At 33.0% G+C, this 21,502-nt stretch overlaps 1 protein-coding gene across 1 annotated transcript in view; it reads left to right on the forward strand.

Moving 5' to 3' along the window:
- The first annotated feature begins 12,901 nt into the window (after positions 1-12,901).
- Positions 12,902-21,502, forward strand: part of LOC111028847 (E3 SUMO-protein ligase KIAA1586-like) — a 29,932-nt gene continuing 21,331 nt past the window's right edge. Inside the window, exons 1-2 of the mRNA XM_022307607.1 lie at positions 12,902-14,605; positions 14,689-15,086. Coding sequence (XP_022163299.1) covers positions 12,902-14,605; positions 14,689-15,086 — 2,102 coding nt within the window. The remainder of the gene's footprint in view (positions 14,606-14,688; positions 15,087-21,502) is intronic.

Here is a 21,502-nt window from a genome sequence, read left to right on the forward strand (position 1 = left end):
AGTATAATATGGCGTTAACACACCTCATGGTAGGGAGAAAGACAAGAGTGAAATTAATAGTTATATTTGTATACACAAATATTGTATTCTTAAAAGATTTTTGAAAATATTTTACACAAGCATACTGTGGAGGATTCATGGGAAAACCCTCGTTATCACAATCACCGTTTTTATATTTTTAAGATGCATATTGTATAAATTAGTAACACTACTCTATAGTATACTATTTATTATTTTATATTATGGACGTACATAAGTTTTGATATGCTTTCATCCGTTACGAATTGAGAACTTTGAACTCGAAAATGTATAGACATTTTATTTTTTATTTGTCCTCCCCCGATCGTGCGTCGCATTAAATTTACTAGGCATCAAGTACGGTTTAGGCCCCAACGGCGTTAAAGGCTAGCTAATAAGGTGGCCATGTATAAATATATATTTTCATGTCAAACATATTGATTCTAATTACAAAATATACCTACATGTCCTATATGGCTATATTATATACATATATGCTCAAATTAATGTCTAATTAGTTTTACTCAGTGCGAAACGAACATGATCTTCGAGAAGCAGTTGCATTCTCGATTTTTCTTAATATGTATAGGGCTGGATGGGCGGTGCTCAATGCGAAAGTGAAAAACAACAACCAAGTAAAATAATTTTTGTAAGAAACTATAGTATAACAGTAATGTTGATAGTAGGTAATTGTGTTAATTATAAACTGTCGGCACGAGGGAGGGTGGGTGAATTTTAGGTTGTTTATGGGTTAAGATTTGGTCCGTTTCACCTCCGGTTGTACTTATTTATATTTGATTATCTTTGCAAACCGTTTTAAATTTGAACACATGACGAGTTTTGGATTCGAGAGAAACTACAAAACGCCACGTAAGCTATACTGGAATCATCACGTTCCCTGTCAGACCCGGCTTATTCCTCCATCCGTCGCCCACCCACTCACGGCACCACACGCCATTCATTGATTCGTGGAAACGGCACAGGTGTGATAATTTATGAAAACGTCTAGTTGCGCGTCAACAGCGACACACCGTGCCCACATAAAGCATAAACTCGTCGCGACTCTAAAGAAACTACAACACAGTATCGCCGTCCAATCCGCGCACGCCGCCGTATACATAGGTACACGGAAAAGAGAGAACGATCGTCGTGTCTTGTCGCCGTCGTCGACGCTCGCGTTTTCGCGAAACACCATGAGACTAAAACAATATTATTATAATTTGTGAAAGGCGCGCAATGGCGGGCGGCACGGTCGGTAAATACCCATTACACGTTGTATAATGTATAATAAAATTGTACCTCCGGAGTCGCGGGAGGTGGCGTCGTCGCTTATATTATAATAATGATATTTCGCGTCTCGTCCGCGTAAAATGTGGCAATAAACACGAGCAATCGCTACACGTAATTTATTACGTTATACTCGCGTGTGCCGTTAAACAACGCAAAGGTCGTACGCGTATTACATTATGTATCTACAACTATATATGTACCGGTATACCTAAACAAACAGCTACTACTGCTGCAGTCACATGTGCACGTACACACGACCATATGGGCGGGGGGGGGGGGGCACTCGGGGGATAGTAATATAATAATATTTAAGCGCACAATGTAATACGCAATTTAATTATACACAGTACCTGTATACGCGTGTTGCATGGACGGTAAAAATTATATGCGTTGAGATAATTTACTTGAAAAAAAATTGCGATAAAATCTACTAAATATAAGGTAAATCGGTAAAAACGATAAAATAATACGGTAAATCGGACGTGTTCGTGCGATACCTATCATAGGTATTCAAGCAATATTATTATAGCCTTTGTGCCTACTATCAGAGCTCGATTTGGGGGGAGGGGGTAGAGATTTCCACTTGTTTTTATTGTTTTTTATTGGGCGTACCCTTTATATTTTTTGAAACGGAGCGCTGGGACCGCAACATTTATACTAGTGAATTATCTAAACTGTCAGTTTTTAAAATACAGTTAAACACCCCTACTGATTCTCATATAGAATCATGAAACTTCTGAATTTTCAGTTATTGGTAATTCATAAACAAGTGTTTTTTAATTTTTTTAATTTTTTATTTATCTGTAGAACAAATTTTGCATTATTTTGATGTGATTGTAACTGAAGGGGAGTGGGGAACGTGATGGTTAACTTTGTGTGAAACGCTCCAACATCCGTTGAGTCTCCCTACTGATTTTTTTTCCGAATCACTATACGGATTATTATCTCGAGTCTTGGTATGCAACAGAAAAATTAAAAACTGTTATAGAAATATTTTCACCAATTTAACAATTAATAGTCAGTATATGTATGAATGTATGATGATGACCGGCAATAGTGAATTGTAAAGCAATTTCGGTACATAAATGAGCGTTTAACCGCCTTCTAGTGGGTGGTATAGGTACAGCTGCAGATGATAATATATACTACTGCAGTGACGGACGAGCCAAAAACGAATATGACACTTCTCATAAATCATAACCAACTGCAATATTAATTCAAGGTCACGTCACATATATATCGAGTGGTCGGCAAAAAAGAAAGTTGGTACGAATTGCTGTAAGATTCCAAGTAGGTACTTTGTGAATTCACTGCACTCGCGTCTCTATATTAAAAACACGGCACGATTATTAATATCAGATGTATATTGACTCTTAGGACGTAAATTATAACATTATATATCGTCACCGTGCCGGAAATATTGTAGGTAATACAAATTGCGGCTCGTATGCCGGGAAAGTTTCCGATTTCCCGAAAATGTGCCCCATCCTCCCATGTGAGCATATATTATATAACCGTGCCTTGCGCGCGAGCGGCGCGACACGCGGTGCCTATATATTCATATCGACATTTCGCATTTTTATGCCGCGGTGGGCACGCGTCACGTGCGCGTAAAAATGAAACGTTCCGCGAATTTCGGAGGCGGCTCGTTACGAATCGTTACCCGCCGCCGCCACCGAATATAATATCATATATCACATTATATGGGTAGAGGTCGGTATATAGGCACTTGGCGGCCGTGTGTCGTAACAGCACGTGGCGGCGGACAGCGATGGGGCTGGGGGCGAGGGACGTCGTAGGAATAAAACAAACACGCTGCTGGGTTTTCATTCCGTGGAAATCCGCCGGTGTTCGTATATACAATATAATATAAGAACAACAGTGGAAAGCCCGGGGGCAGACGTGCAGCCACGTATTGTAAATAATAATAATAATAATAATAATGTGTAACGCGTGTATATATAAAATACCAACAGAGGCGCATAATATTTACTAAATATGCGTAGGTATACATGCGCTACACGAGAGTGCGACTATATGTGATACTTAACTTCACGCCATGTTTCGGAGTTTAGTTGTACACGTAAGGGGAAACAGTGTTTATCGTATGGTGTTATATTATGTTTGTATAATAGTCATTACTCTATTATAGATATTATATTATAATATCTGTACATTGGATGTATGCTGTCAACGTAATATTATCGTGTTATGAAAAATGATTACTACGGCTGTACAACTGTCGAGATACAATAATTATAAGTTAAGATTTCAATAAAGGAAAAAAATCATTACCATATTATTACCACTCAACGTATATGAAATTAACACCTCAGACTTCTATGCTACTGCCGTCTACAATGTTTCTACACCGACCTACTATATAGAAATCTGCGATTAACACGTAACTAAAGATATTTCTAATGACAAAGTCAAAAAATAAAATATATAAATAAGCAATATTGTGTTGTGCAATTCAGTTCCGGTTGTATGCATTGTTAATTTCAGAGGACGCGACAAACAAATATTGTCACGTGTTTTTTCATCGCAATGTGTTGTATTCAAATTTGTACGATTATATACAGTTGAGGTTTTCTTTAAGTTAATTTACAATTTCCTAGAACCCAATTCATTACATTTAGGTACACATTATATTTGAATATTACGAGTGTATCATAGCTATAAAAAAATAACAATTAATGTTATCTTTAGTACCGTTTTTGAAAAAATACATTACTTATGTATTAAATAAACCTGAACATAATGTACGTATGTTTTTTTTTTTATTCGTCTTGGAAGTTAGTAATTAAGCAAACGCATATTATGCTTATTACGTATAGGAGAGTTATAACTTATAACAAAAGTCAAAAGAATATTATAAATAATTTTTTTTCCAACCCTTGAATTCTGGGACTTTTCGGACAGTTATACATTTATATAAACTATGTTTCCTTCTAAGACAATTAATACTGAGAATAAGTTAACTTTATCAGTTAAAGTAAATAAATACATATAATATGTACATACTTAACTACTTAACTGCGAAGTACCTATGTGGAACATATCTAATCTATATGTATCGAATAATATAGGGAGATATTTTATGATTTTGCGGCCGCTATTTTATGTAACATTTTACATATAGTATAATTTTATTCATAGGTATTAGGCCATTAGGGTATTGAAGCTTTTCATAAATTTATTGTTACAAAAAATTATTATATATTGTTTTTCTGACATAAAAAATGCTTATGTAGATACCTATACATATAATATATATATTGTTTTATAATTTATAGTGGGTAGCAATATTTACCTAATAAATATATAAAATGTATAATGTATATACCTGCTTGTTTAATCGAAAATCTCCAGTAAAAAGTCTAATATCGATTTAAAATGTTAATATATATTGATACTACAAGAGGAAATTTAAGTGATAAGTGATAAAAGCTTTAATAATTATAAATAAAATACAATATTTTCCTCCAATAAAATGTCCACATAAATTGACTTGAGTAAATAAGTTAAAATGTCAATATTTATGTCAATAGATATATATATATATTATAGTATTATGTCTTATACCTATTACGTCAGAAGATTTATAAAATATTTGTCCAATTTCATTATAAGAATCAGTTTTAAATGCGAAATACGATTCGGTCTAGTCTATTTAAAAATAACTGCCTATCAACGAATTTATTTTTGGAAACGTACACAACTCATTGGTAAAAAGATACCACATAAAAAGATTTAAAGTAATCACATTTTTCCTTGATAAATTAATAACCAATAAGTTCTAGACGATACACGGAATCAAATGTGGTAATCAACACACCATTTTATCATTAAAGTCTTGAGCAAGTATAACATACCATTTAATCGTAACCGCAATAACAATATGACATAAATAGTTAAAATAAATTAAATTTAAAAGAATCACGATGGAATTAATGCAGTGTGCGAAGAAGCGCTATGGTAAATTAACCAGAAGTCATATTAAATTTGACATATTATTGGATTTTTGATTATTTAGTCTAAATGCAAATGTATTCATTTTGTTTCCATGCCATTAAAAGAGGCTGTTATTTTTAAATTATTACCATTAACTAGTGCCAAAAAGACATGTTAGACAATTTACATTCTTGAAAAAAAAATATTTATATATATAAATCATTTCACTTTATATCTAATTCCATAACAGACTTCATTTATATATGTCAGGAAATATATATTTTTCATTTTTAGATAACAGTATCAACTTAGTCATATCAGTAGCTTATACGAAAATTTAGAAGGTGAAGTAATTATCGTGAACGTTTTCTTTATGTTTTTCTATATTTTTTTTCATTCTTCTTACACAAGCCACATCAATTTTAAATATTACCATGGAATATTGCAACATGATCACGTTTTTCATAAAGATTTTAAAAAAATATCCATATACCTACATAAGATAAATTATACAGAATGTTTATTTGTGTACAAAATTGTTCTTAATAGATACTATAAAATATATCAAAATGTTATGTATATACGAAGCAGGGAGACACTATAAATAAATAATTTAAACGTCTAATTTATTGATTGATTTAGATGTTTGATTAAAACCTTTATAAAAAATTACTTTAACTACTATAGGTATAATGTATATAAAGTGTTGATGTACATTGTTGTATTTGTTTTGTTTTATTTTTATTTTTTTGTTAATAAAGATTTATCAACGTCTGGTACATTTTATGAAACACATAAATCGCAAGGCAAAAAACAACGAAAATAAGATGAAGCCTAATACACGGTGACAGAATTTGTGAGCTATAAATTGTACTTAAAGTAAAGAGGAAACCGTCCGATGAGAGTGATGAATATTAGTGTATTTGCCGTTCTAGGAAAAAAAAGGTGTAAATATTCCTAACCACCATTAATCCGGAAAAGGATCATTTATTATTGCAAGACCCGCGAATGATGCTAACTCTCCGTTACCAAACGGCACAAGAATGTAAAGGGTATCGAGACAATAATATATAATATACCGTTTAAAATTCGAACGTATACGAATGCAACGCAATATATAATAAAAAAAAAAATACAAATCTAAACAGCAAACTTCTGTATTATGTATATATACGCACGGACAATGCATTTATTCGCGGCGGCACAATAATAAAGAAATATATGGCCCAGGGGAACAATTTCGAATCTACCAAATTATGAAAACATCATCATAGCGGTATTATGGAAAAAAAATGATAAACTAGTGTACGTTTATATACTTTCGGGTATATACAGACGGCTATTATCGTTTAGGTTTCGCCGTTTATGTACACATGTATACAATATAAAATATATATAATACCTATGTCATATATATATGCGCCTAAGTACAAGCGCACTGCACTGTATAACAAAAGGGGCAGTTTCAAAATGTTTTTCTCCCACTTTAATAGTTTAATCTATAATTCAAAAAGTCGTACGAGAACATCACACGACAACGTAGATTAAAGTTCGAGCGCGATCAATGCGTATATGCTCGTACCAATATGATACTATACTTGCGGTGAAATACAAAATATAAAAACTATTGACGAGTATAGTTGTTTGGACGATTTGGGAAAATAATTTTTTTTTTGTTTGTTTAAGGTTTTTGCAACTACCAATAAGGTCATTGTCTGGTACTGTGTGGCTGGAAAAGAAAACAATGTATTCGCAGGTATTGTACGTTATCTATAAATGCGTAAAGGATGTACACAACTCAACGACAATATTATTAGCAGAGTTTATTTTTCTGCAAGTATATCAATAAAAATGGTTTTTTTTCATTTATTCTAAGTTTCTAACATTTGCGAGAGTTTAGTCATAGACTATGTCGAAGACGTATGTGTGTGTGTATCAACAACTGCAATTTATCTCGGATGGACAGTACGTTGATAATAGTTTCATATAATAATATGTTACCGCTTATTTATGATCAGACCTCAAATAAAAAAAAGCAGACCTCCATCATCAAACGTCACGTTTTTGACAATATCCACATCGGGCGTTAGATATGAAAAATTGTCACAGCTTGCAGTATATATATATATATATATATATATTTCACTACATCTGTCTTCAACTGAGTGAGCGTGTTAACCTTGTATATATATATATGTGTGGCTCGAGCTCAAATAATACATTATTTTAAGAAAAAAATGACCTTTAGAAGTATAATATTATGTCCGTTACAGCCCCTTCGTATATATATTATGTATTATGTGCACACAAGTCATTCGTCCTGCATAGCTCTGCTATACTCAGGTTATGGTATATGTACATACTTGGTTACTTATAATATAGGTCAGGTATGTTTTATAACTTTTGTAGTACATAATATAAAAATTTCTTTTAGTAATGATAATAATAATCGGATGTTTATTTAATTTTAATTTGTTCAGAATAGCGTAAATATTATATCTACTGTGTGCACATAACTATGCAGTTAATGTATTACAGAGTGATGAGATACCGATTTTGACTTAAATAAATTGGGATATGAAATCAAATAATAGTAGGTAATAATGTAATATAGATATAGATGTAAAAGCATTATATATATTATTATCCATCTATACATATATATATATATATATATATTTGTGAACGAAATAAATGTTGATGACGATTATAAAAAGCAATACCTAGGGGAAATCATTTTTGGCAGAACGAAATCGAAAAAGAAGAGAGTTAAAATAAATCCACGAATAAACCGCATTGCTAAAACATATATTATTAATACTTTCGTAGTTTCGTTAATCTTATGATTACTCAAGATATTGTTTACTCGCTCTGTCCCCGTTTTAATCATGTTGTGCTTTAAGCTAAACGCGGCCGTACGTATATATGTACAGAGGTGTGTATATATACACTTCATACTTCGTTACCGAAATCTAAAATGGCGTAATTCTTTAAGTAACTGCATTTCAGTAAACGATCCGCAAAAACCACAACCGAAAACGTCAATGAGTAAATATTTGCACGTTTACTTGACTGAAACTGTGAATACCCCGCAGACTCCAACCGACCGAAACGTGCATAAATCTTAACACGAAAACCCCCTATTATGTACATAATATTATACAAGAGCGTGAGTTTTAATAGAATACTGCGTAACCAATGCAGAACCGAACTTAAAGAATTACAGAACGAATAGCAAACTCCGATAAATTGTTTCCCCTTTTTCGTATAAACCAATCGCCGTTCTATATTTTCGCCTCCGCCAATTTACTTGTGTTTGTTCAATTAATGACATTACCAAGTTGCCATGATATAATATTATCATATCAAACAATTCAAACGCAAACACATTTACTTCAACATATTTTATAAACATCATATTTTGCGTATGTATTACAATAATATATACTCGAGATAAATTGTTCTCGTGAATAATAGTAGTATATTCAAAACTTCGAATTAGATGGTAATGTATTATTATTTATTATATAGATAAAATAACCAAAAAAAAAAAAAAAAAATAGGAATAATTAGAAGGGTTTAAATTGTATTCGATGCTTTGAATGTTGTAAAATGAGACTTGAGTTTTATTGACACAGCTAAATCAAAGTTTAATTTTGCATTCGTATAATTTACTTGCCTTTGTCCTTTAGTAAAGTACAAAAGAACACTAGCTTTTAATATTTTCAGTAAAACTGTACCGAAAAAAACATTTGCAGTAAAATAAAGCGGCTTACAAAAACCGCGAATCAAAACTCAGAGGTACCGAAAGGCATCTTTTTATGAAAACGGTCACCCATAATATCTATTATCATACCCGTGTACTGAGAACATGATTTTCCTGATTATCTTATTTACATAATATGTCTGAATTAATATACATTATCATATACAATAAATATGAGTAATCACTAAAGCACCAATTTTGATTCAATCATTCTAACAAGAATTATGTGAGGTATGATCTATAGTTAATATCCGAACGAATAAATCCAAACACAACAATATATTTTTAGAGTTTATCGATCTGAAAAAATGTGTTATTCATTTTTTCAGAAAAAAAAACTTGAATTACATAATATAGACGCGAAGTGTATACCAAGCCGGCATTGAAGGTTACCCATAGACGCAGCAGCTATAGTAAAATGTGAACATACTTTGTTGGTATACCTATATAGTGGGGATCTATACTCACCTACAACAATATAAGTACCCTTGTATCATGCATATAAATATCTAAATTAGTCATTAACTGTTAGGTATATGGTATTAATTACGGACAAAACGCAAATCTAGATCGTACAACCCGCACTGACGACTATCGCGAAGTTTCCGATATAATAAACCGCAGTCTTCCCATCAGAGACCGCAGTCTCCGATACACCGAACGTGGACGTGGTTATCGTTGATCTATTCCTCCGAACGCCGACGCGCGGTCTTAAACCCCTGCTCCCCCCTCCCCCCCCCCAAGAATATATACAGATCGGTGCTTTCGAGGCTACTAACCGTATATAAACCGCCACAATCGTAACGCAATATAAGCGTACTTCCCGTTCGGCGATTCCGGTGTACACCGTATCATATAATATGTAAACATGTATAAATTGCGATTCTCGTCGGAGATAACTCGTCGTGCGATAACTGACAAATAAATTATTCGCCGCTCTCTGCTGACGGCGACGACGACGACGTCGTCTCGTGGTCGTGCCATTTGTTTGTTTCCCGGCGGACAGCGAGATCAAGACGCCGCGTGTGTATATACTATATGTAATATATATATATATATATATACACATGTTATATATAAAATATATAATATAGATGTACACGAGGGAGTCCTTTTACGATCCGAAACTGCACGTACAACAGATATCAGCTCGCCCGTTTCCGACTCGCCGACGCTGTGCGTGTATACACATACCACAACCGTGTGGCGGGTGGCAGCGGGTAGTGTTATGTGTATAAAGTAGTTTCTTTCGCCACAGTGACGGACCCTAGCGGCGAGGGGAGGGGGTGCGAACGCGGCTTTTGCTCCCTGCCACCACCATCCCCCCGCAAAAGCGTTATCGCTACTGGCAATATATTTTCCTTTGTCGTACATTGATTCGGTACAATATAATAGTGAGTCGAGTTCAGTGTCCTATCCAGCTGACCATAGTCTAATATAATATGTATAAGAACTTTGTAAAGAACTTTAAAACTAACAACGCTAGCTGCAGTATATGTTGATAAAAGGAGAGTAAAGCGCAATAGTTCAAAACTCACTTTCAAGCGAATCAGTTTTCTTGAAAATTTTGATGTATCCAAACACTCCAAAGCAAATTTTTAATGAGTTGTTTCTGTGATGCCGAAACGTTTAAACTAAGGACAAAAATACATAAAAATGGTTTTATAAAATAAAAGTTGTGCGTAGATGGTAAGGTTATTAAGTTTTTTAAATCGCCTAAGTCCCCTCTCGCATTGCCATAGACATATTATTATCCTTAGAAGTTAAGTTCAAAAAGTTATATAACTCAACAATTACTCACTTCAATTTTGATTTGGATACCTACGTCAAAATTCTCAAAAAAATGTCTCCTTAGTAATTAAAAATTAAAAAGTGGGGTTCCGATATTGAAAAACGGACATTTGTATTTCAGAGGATCATCTTAAAGTGGTACAAAAAATGCCAAATATCAGAATTTGAATATATGTATAATTTAACCACATATACAAATAGGGTGAGCATGCTAAAAAATCACTACGAACTCTATAAGAACTCTGCAATCGAATAGCCTAAAGTCCCCAAGCAAAAAACGAATGTTTTCATTCAGTTATATCATAGTGAAATAATACAATTTTTTGTGTCCATTTTATGTATTTTTTAAAACACAAATTATGTACGAGTTGCTAGCTGTTATAACTTATAGATAACCTATAAATATAATCGTTTGCTTCTGTCTGTGTACACTAAATCATATACGATCACTATACATAGTTAATTGCAACCTCATGGCTCATATACATCATAATAAACATTATGGCAATATTTTACATAGGTTATATATATATAGCGTTATTAACTATCATCTGGGGAGTAATGACTAACAAAGAAGAAAACAATTTTAAATTTTAGCGTGTTAACTAACAAGTTTAAAATAATATATTGACATTCGGCCTTTGAGTAAAACTTAAATCGATATGCATGTTTGAACGTATGAATACGAAATTCAGTTTAATTACGTTTTGCAGCTAGGGCGCGGACGGTAAAATAACTCCACCCCAAACAACACTTACGCCAAAAGCGGTATGTTCACCTATACGATGACTAAAATTCGTGTCTACACAGCTGGCTGTTATTAGCTTAACTCGCTGCCCACAAAACTTGAGTGCAAACACAAATAATAGTACCTAAATAACGAGTTAGTTCGTGCTAAATGGCTAGACAAACAGACATCATAATATACATGTGCCAGTTAGTCCAAAAACATACATCATTCGGTGCCACTGTGTGCGTATGTTTAATGATCGACTTGTCGAGTTATAAATGGGACAGACACCTCGACAGCGTGCAGTAGTTTTGCGAACGCGTCGTAATATAATTTAATAGGTAGATATTTTTACATCAGAGGCGTATTCGATGATCGCCTTTCATCGACACCTTTTTTTTTTGTCTCTGTTTATACGCGACCCCCGTAATTCAGTGTAATAACAAGAATTTATTTTTAAACATTATCGTGTAGACATTATGTTTTGTCGCTGTGGACACGATGCGCAGGACGATATGCGCATTGTAATCGCGAACCAAATCAAAGCCGAGCGCGTGCACATCATTTATATCGAGAACGTATGGTAAAAGATTTGGTCTCGCCCACCGCCATAAAACAGTAAAATCGGATGATGGATACTACACTGCACCATCGACGTATCATAGCCATGCCGTATATAAACATAATATAATATTATATTACATACACTGCAGGCACAGCGGACGTCGGGAGCGTACGACTCGACGACTGCTGCAAATGTCGGATACGAAAACCTTTGGGAACCATATAACCAGTAGTGTTCCCATAGGGTATACTACATATACGCCGTATACTCTCAAGCTTTTTCTAAAATATCATGGTTATACTACGTATACCCTCAAACAAACCATACAAAATGAAAAAATACGTAATTTTTTTTAAAACTTAAAAATATAGTATGTTTTTCTTATCCAACGTTCAATAACGACAGTAACAATAGTCACGGGCAGTTGAACAATACGTCGACAAAATAATCGTTATCGGTGGTATTTCCCATAATCGTCGTCGTCGTCGTCGTCGTCGTCAGTCTACGAAGAGTACGACGATAATAATCAAAAATAACACCATATTACTCAGGATGAATTATATTATATTGTAATATACTAATATATTATTACACTGTGTAGTATTTAGTATTAACACATGGATGTTAGTCATCGTTCGTGCGTTGTGCCTTCGTCAGTGATATGTAAACCGCCGTTACTTCGATATGTTTTATTTTTTGTTGTTTGAGCACATTGCAAATAAATTACAATTGTCTATTACATATTATATAGGTCATTTTTTTACTGTAATTTCTTGTTGTTATAATGAGTTCAAATTTGAAACGTGGCCCCCTTGATAGTTTCTTTTCCCCCAGACAAAAAAAAAGTAATTCTAATGTTGATATTGCTGTAGCTGGTCCATCAGTTGTGCCATACAACGAGAAAAATAATGATATCGAAGATAATAATGATCGGGTGGTTGGATGTGATCCAAAAATTACGGAAATACATAAAAGTTGGCCCATGTTATGGACTAATGAACAAGTAACTGAATTTCAGAAGAAAAATCCATGGATAGATTGTAAAGATGGGAAATTAGGTTGTAGTACTTGCATACAGGTAAAAAATAGTATTCAATTACAAAAATCCATTGCTGATGGTAAACTTCGAATGTCACGTGAATGGATGGACTTTGAAATAGTGGCTGCTGGAAGTAATCGTACGAATCAGCTGTCTTCTTTAAGAAGTAAAATTAAACAGCATTCAGAAAGTAAATCTCATTTATTAGCTGAAAACGTCTTAAAGAAAGGCTCTGAACAGGTTTTGGATAGAATGTTTGACCATATGTCCGAAACTGTGATTAACAGTAATATGAGAATTTTTCAAACTGCATATTGCTTAGCAAAGCATCATCGTCCATTTTTACAGTTTGAAGAACTTATTGAACTGCAGAAAATTAATGGATTAAACATGGGATCTTCCTTGCACAGTCGAATAACTGCCACTCGAATAATTAACGTTATCGCAAAAGAAATGCGCCAACGGCTAATCACACGTCTTATAGAGTCAAACTCAAAATTCACTATAATGATTGACGAATCGACTACACTGAGCACAAAGTGTACACTTATTTTATATATTTTATCAAACTTCGATTCAGAGATTCCTATTGTAGTATTTTTGGACTTAATAGAGCTGGATGGGCAAGACGCTGTAAATATTGAGAAAGCCTTGTGGTTGAGCTTAGAAAAAATTGGAATTTCTAAGTCTTTTGCATTGAAGAATTGGATTGCATTTGCAAGTGATGGAGCTAGTGTAATGACAGGCACGAAATCTGGAGTAGCTGCTAAACTTTGTGAGAAGATACCGCTACTATTTACGTGGCATTGTTTATGTCATCGCCTTGAACTTTCAGTGCATGATGTCATAAAAGATGTGCAAGGTGTTTCTCGTTTTCAAAGTTTAATGGATAAACTTTACTCTTATTATCACCAAAGTCCTAAAAATTCTAGGGCCTTAGACGAAGCTTGTTTGGAGGTTGGAATTGAAATGAAAAAAATTGGTCGTATTTTAAACGTGCGTTGGTCTGCCAGTAGTTTTCGTACGATTAAAGCCGTGTGGGAAAATTATCCAGGGATACATAAGCACGTGAGTCAAACTCTTGAAACTGGATTTAAAAAAAAATTAGAATCTTCTTCTTTCCTAGAGGAGCTTGGACTCTTTTATGATGTCCTTTTTGAACTCGGAATGCTGTCTTGTATACTTCAATCAAGGAAAACAACATTAATGCGCGCTCAATCAGAAATGTGTAGAACAATTAGAATTCTAGAAAGCCTGAAGACAGAACCTGGTGAAAAAGAAAAAGAAATCATAGAAGCTATACAAAAACGAATTCATAAAGGCATAAATATTACAATCACAAAGTCTGGAGGAATCAACAGATTGCAATTCTTGCAAAATATAGTCGATAGAATGCGTCAGCGCTTATTCAATGACTATAAAAATACAACAATATTACAAGATCTAAAGGTAAGAAATATTGAAAAATATAATCTAATTAATAATTATTACTGTACCCAAACATTTAAATTTTATTTTTTTTCATTCTGTAGGTTATTGGAGAAGTCTTTAAAATAGAAACCGATGATGATAGAGGAGAAGAAGAAGTTAAAAGAGTGTCACGCAAATTTGGTCTATCTGAATTTGAAAGTTTAGTAAACTTTCGTTCACGAAATGCGTCTTCTGATCTTATAAAAACACTAAACATACTTCCAACAACAACTTCCGAATGTGAACGAGGATTTTCTGATATGAATCTCACCATAACTGATCTTAGAACTCGTTTAACAATTGAAAATGTGTCAGATTTAATGTTTATCTCCATCAATGGCCCCCCAGTTGAAGACTTCAATCCACGACCATACGTAAAAATTTGGCTGCGAAACCACAGATCAGCAGATTCAGCTCCACGTGGTAAAGAACAAAAAAAAACCGTCGACGAAGAAGATAAGTTAAGAAAACAATTTTTTATCAATTTATTTAAATAATTCATTTTTATAATTTTGTTTTGATATAATAAAAATGTAATAATAATTTTTTTAGTTATTAATTAAACCTCTCCACCACTTTTATCGTAAAAATAATGAAATACCTATATTTTGGCGTTCTTCAGCGTAGTATACTCTCATACAAAATGATGGGAACATCACTGCATATAACGTCGACGATCGATATAAGAGTGACAAAAAGATAGTGCACACACGCACACACACGCACGCACACACACACACTCGAGACTGGTGGCTTTTATCGTGCGACATTTTTCGGGTGCGTGCAAAAGGTTCCCAGGATCGTTTTCCACGATCTCCGAAGTACATATTTAGGTACATATATAATATGACGTCGTATAGCCTCGTACGCATACGATATACATCATACACGCAAGCGAATACGTATATTGTTGTACACACATCTAGTATTATTATGTTTATTTATTGTAATATTTTCAATTTTTCACCCCGCCTCATGGTCGCGATTGACGTCCGTTTCCTCGTTCGTCGTCGGTCCACATACACGCATATACACCCGATAGAATATATACGGCGGATATGCACGGTTAATATAATATATTGAGGTACCTATACATAACCTATATGTATATAGTATATTATACATATTATAAAATATGTGTATAAATAAAAATATATTTGTACACATGCGTTTTGACGCCGACGAACAGCACTGGTATAGTGGTATCGCGCGGCGAACGTTTGATTCCGATTTTGCAACATCTTTTATCACATATAAAATAAAAAAAATACGGCTCACAGTCGTGCGATTTCGACCGATAGATTTTGTATCATAAAGGTGTATACATTTTATACTTGAAAGCAAACTTTTCTCTTATTTTTCATCTTATATTTTTTTTTTAGGAGGCAAAATATATATAGGTATTTCAAAAGAGGTCAAGTCATTTAACATTCTAAAACTGTTTAAACTTTTAACAGCAGGAAGAAATTTATAAGGGCAATTATGAAAAGAAAAATGGAAAAGCTAAGCGTATTATACAAAAAAAATTAAATATGAACCGAATAAATCGTCATTAAAATAAATGGGCAGTCGACTTAAAGTTTTTCGGCTGTATACGTACAAGTTATGCGGCATGGGGGCAATTTAAAGAGAAACACTAAAGGCGAATTTTAAATAAAATTCATAATTTTACGAATTCTGTACATTACTCGGCCATAATAAAATAGCGGCCATAAGTCAGTTTATAGTACACATAGTACCTAATTGTGTTGCGATTGTTCTATATAAAATAAAATAAAAATAATTTTTCGACAGCCCAAAAACTCGATTATGATATTAAAAAACAAACAACAACATCGTAACAATAATAATATAATAATATTAAAATGAAAAATAACAATGACTGCACTATGCATAGTGTTTTAAAAAGGTTCGTAAATACAAAAATATACATGTAGACACAGACAGTTGGTTGAAAGGTCATGGCACTTCGATCATGTCACTTAATTGCTTTTATTTTTATTGTTTTGTAACGGTGTATACGAATCTACGGCGGAAACGCGACGTAAATACACTGAAAACACACGTCAGTGTATAGTATATTATTATTATTAGGTGATTGGGCCGTGTGCGTTTTCGAATCTAAAACCAAATCGCCGATAAAATAATAATAACAATAATAATAATATTCACGATAAATAAAACCGATTTCGATCGTTAAGGCGTAGGTAAGTATATATAATATTATTTATGACGGCGACATTACACGCGTGTATTATAGGAGATATTTTATATAATATCATATACGTATAGATAATATGTATTGCAGCATATTACACGCGTCTCGATAGACGTTGTTAAAAATCGATATAGTGCGTTAGTATGTAAGGCAATAAAAGCGGAAAAAATATTGCCACTTAAACGAGACTATAACCGCGTCGGTTTGGAAATGAAAAATAGTTGAACTATCCCATCGGTTCAATTTCGCGGGGGGATTATATAGAGAGCGCAGTCTCCCGCTCGTTCACACGCTCACACACAAAACTATACAATGTGTATATAAACATATATACAGCACTACATACAAGCCGTGCTAATGTAGCCTGTTAAAAACGTTTAGACGGGAACGCGACCCAAATGCCATTAGTTGTTAATATCGTCTGTACGCCAAATGGAAGCTGACAAAAATTATCGAATTCTCCGCAACAGACTATAGGACAGCTCGAAAGTATTTCCAGTGAGATTTCACGCCGGGTCTTCGATTCTTACGGAATGACAGAGACGAACTGTTTTTGGTACTGTAATATACAACACTTATATTCTATACAATATGGTTGCATAATAAGAGCAGGTTAAAGGCAGTGACATGCTCAGTTTCTTTGAAAGGGGGGATCGAATGTTTGACTCTCCTCAGACACGTTATGTATACATTCATCGCTTGGTCGTATACAATTTACGACAAAAATAAGCCAAAGTGAAGATTTGACACCCTCAAGCAACCCCCCACCCCACCACCATCCATGGGCACGCCACTGGTTATAGGAATTATTACATAAAACAATATAATTTCAAGGTAAATAATAAAAAAACATGTTCATCAAATCAAAGACAGGTTGTCATATTTATGCATATTTGTTTTAGATAAAAGTGTAACAAGCAAATTGTATTAAATAATTCTTGACAACAATTCAACAATCCTGTATAATATACCTACCAAATATATGATCAAACAATACAACCATATAATACGTGATTGATAATACCTATCAATTATTGTATATAACACACGGATATTATGTAAAAATTGTAATTTATATAGGAACATATTAGTCGTATATATTATAGTATATTATGATCACAGACGCATTTTTTTTTTCGAAATAAAGTTTTATAGCTTTTTGCTCTTTGGCTGTTAACACAAAAAAAAATGGTATACAGTTATACAATAAAACATATATTATATATATCTATATAGAACTCACGCGTCATTGATGTGCGTAAAATAAAAGCATTAAAATCTCGAAAATATATAACAATACAAATTGTATAAATGAGAAGAATATATATAGAGTATTTTAATGTGATTACATCTCGTGAGTTACGTAATGTAAAAATATAATTAATGAACATAAAATACATAGATAGTAAATGTTTCAAAAATATATTACAAAATTTCAAAAGCAATAAACACAGTTATTTATTGACGAATTGTAGAGTTGTAAAATGTCTGCACAAAACAGAGTATCTACTCTATATCATTGTGATTCTTAATTCAAGAAGTTCCATTTATTTTCGTCGATACGCTATAATAGCAAAATAAACCTCCATCAAATTGTTTTAAAACAATGGCATTGTGTTTGTTTTTTGATACACCCATTATAATTCATTAAAGAAAAAACAATGTTAAGCTTGACAATTTAAATATGAAAAAATATTAATACAATTACGATTCAATGTCGCCTATTAATATTGGTTCTAACCTCTCTAGATAGTGATCTGTGGAAAGAGAGAGGTCAACCGGAGGGTTTTGATGATAGAATTCCATTCGTATTCTTCTATCCGATCGACTTTAATCCCAACCACCCACCGTACGACACAGACGATTCATTATTGTTTCGAGGTCAATTCGCAGGACGAATGCTGCGCTAGGAGTCCACCAAGTCACGATTATCGTCATTCTGGAAGAATCGACCAGGCACGGACACTGAAACGCTCAGTAGTCTAAGGTAGGACTTGAAACCGTTCCATTTACAAGGCAATTGCCAATTAGTAGTAAATCTTGCGTAATCATGATATATGTCACATTGTATCGTTAGTGTATTTTACTAATCAATCAATAAACGTATTCGAAAATAGATGCATTTATAAAATACGTTTTCATTTCAAATTATATATTTGTTCATGATAAATCGTGATTTGCTTATACGATTAAGGACGTGAACGTCCCATACAGATAATATAAATATAAATGCATGACGGGTTAATCTATATACATCATAATTCATAATACAGATAAGGGTATTAAATAATATTGGTAAAAAAACAGCACGTGTCAAAAATCACAACTCTTCGTTTAGGATAAATGCTATTTTTTTTTTATACTTGACAATAATAAATTGTTAAATCAAGAGCACGCGTGTCATTTAGAACCCCAAAACGTCAATATAGAAGGCGACAAACAATACATTATTTAATCTAATAAACTTTCGATGGGTATAACAACAGATAGGTGCACACCGTTCTCTGAAAATGTGGGCAGTATTTATTGCTCCATATATACAGAGGTTATTTATTTGATACAAGAAATAGTTTTTTTTTTCAGGTAGGTACTTTTTTTGGCCAAAACTAGGGATTTTGTAGGGATCGTTACTCGCATAGGTCATTTCCCGCGGGAATTTAACCCGAGTTCTGTTATTATATATATGTACATGAATGCTGTACTTAATTAAAGCTAAATGTCGGGTGGACTTAGAAACCCGAGAGCCGAGATTGAAGTTTGTTTTATCTATTTAGGAGCAACACGACATTGCTCACCCGCTTACATTCTCTCTCCGGGGAAATGCTCAAACGCCACGGCTTGAAGAACAGCTGAAGACTTCTGAATGCCCTTTTATTTTAGATTCTGAGAGGAGCGATGAATGTATTGATTTTACAATGATGTGTTTTTATATTTTTTTACTTATTTTTGTGTCTGTCATCGCTTTTTGGGACAGTAAAAGTGTTTCGATTTTCTTCTACAGCATCTTTTCTAGTAGAAAAGTGAATGTAGTTGGTACTTTGGGAGGTCAAGAATAAAAAATTCCCAATAGTTTTCAAACGCGGCAGGAAAAACAAACAATTAAGGAAAGACAGGAATTTTTACGAAAACCAGGTTTTCGACAAAATCAATTTTCTTTTTTAATGTGACTCTAAACAAAATATCGTAGGTACATGAAATTTTCGCTTAATGTTTATATCAGCGTTTTCTATACACCATACAACTTTCAAAATATTTTGACTTTTTCAGACTATTTACAGGCATATTACACTTTCGATTATTCTCCTTTATTTTTAAACTTATGTCGATAAAAAATTTTCTGCACGGTCAAAAAACTTGCCAAAAATGTGATATAAGGTTCCTCGTAAGTTGTTGTCAGTGGAAATTAAAAAAAAGTTGAGCGTAAATCCACAATAATCATTTATTAGAGACTAACTATGAATTTTGACAAAATTTGTAAATTTGTAAAAATCACGAAAATTTGAAACAAAATTCTATGCAAGCAGGCTATTCTGTAACCAAAAAATCTAAAAAAAATATAAACACAGTTTTTTTTTTTAGTATTTTTATGTTCAAATGTGGACGGAATTACATATTAAATAACCAAGAATAATGATTTCTGTTATTTTGTTGTAAATTAAAAATATTATTAGTGGGTGCTGGACATTTTTAAATTATATTATTATATTTTATACACACAATGACTTCAAATTTTTTTTTGACAAAAATGAGTTTAATCTAGTGCGTAGTACTAATGCTCACCGCTAGTAAAATAAATTGGTTTAATCATAATAATATCATTAAATATACTAAATTACTAAGTAATAATATAGACTGAGAGATTGTTTTTGCTCAAAATCGTTTTTCGTATACCATGATTTTATATCATTGAATCCAAATTTTACACCATCCACTACAGTGACCCACTTATAACATACTGTACAGCAGAGCGACATCCACTTACCCGCTTTTTACTATTCTAATCCCTTCTTACCGCACACAAACACATACATGCAAATAACATTATACATGTTTATATTATGGAAATTGTATACAAGGTAATCCTTTTGAAATAGAACACTTATTATTATTAGAGTCAATTTTTGTGATGAAATTTGAACTCATAGAAGTACTTATATTGCTACGTATTTTCACCAACAATTCAAACTTAAGCATATTAAAAACGAGTGGAGTAGTCGCAACATTTTTCATAAGCCATCGTAAAAAAAAAATTTTAATTGAAAAAATTCAAATAGCCTCTGACGGCCACTGTTATTTAGCTCTAGGCACTGCAGTCATACAATCATATCATATACATATTTAGGATTAAAGTTTAAACGCTTGTAAATAAAAAAACAATTAATTCAATATACACATTATTTGTACGCTCACGAATTAGTAACTATAATAGCTTGGCAAAAAAAAAATAGTGAACATTTTGATTAACCTCGTAAAAACATTGTTAGGTGCTTCAAAAAACTTGTAGAACGAATACTTCCACTATTAGGAGGTGTGTATTAGAGAAGGGTTCGCCGTGTATAGTTAATAGTTACAGCAGTATAATATTATTATATATCGACCCGCGAAATAATGACACGACTTGAAGGATGATACGACTATATTATGTTTTATTATTATTT

This window comes from Myzus persicae, unplaced genomic scaffold (genome assembly GCF_001856785.1).
Source record: "Myzus persicae strain clone G006 unplaced genomic scaffold, MPER_G0061.0, whole genome shotgun sequence".
Classification (NCBI taxonomy): Eukaryota; Metazoa; Arthropoda; class Insecta; order Hemiptera; family Aphididae; genus Myzus; species Myzus persicae.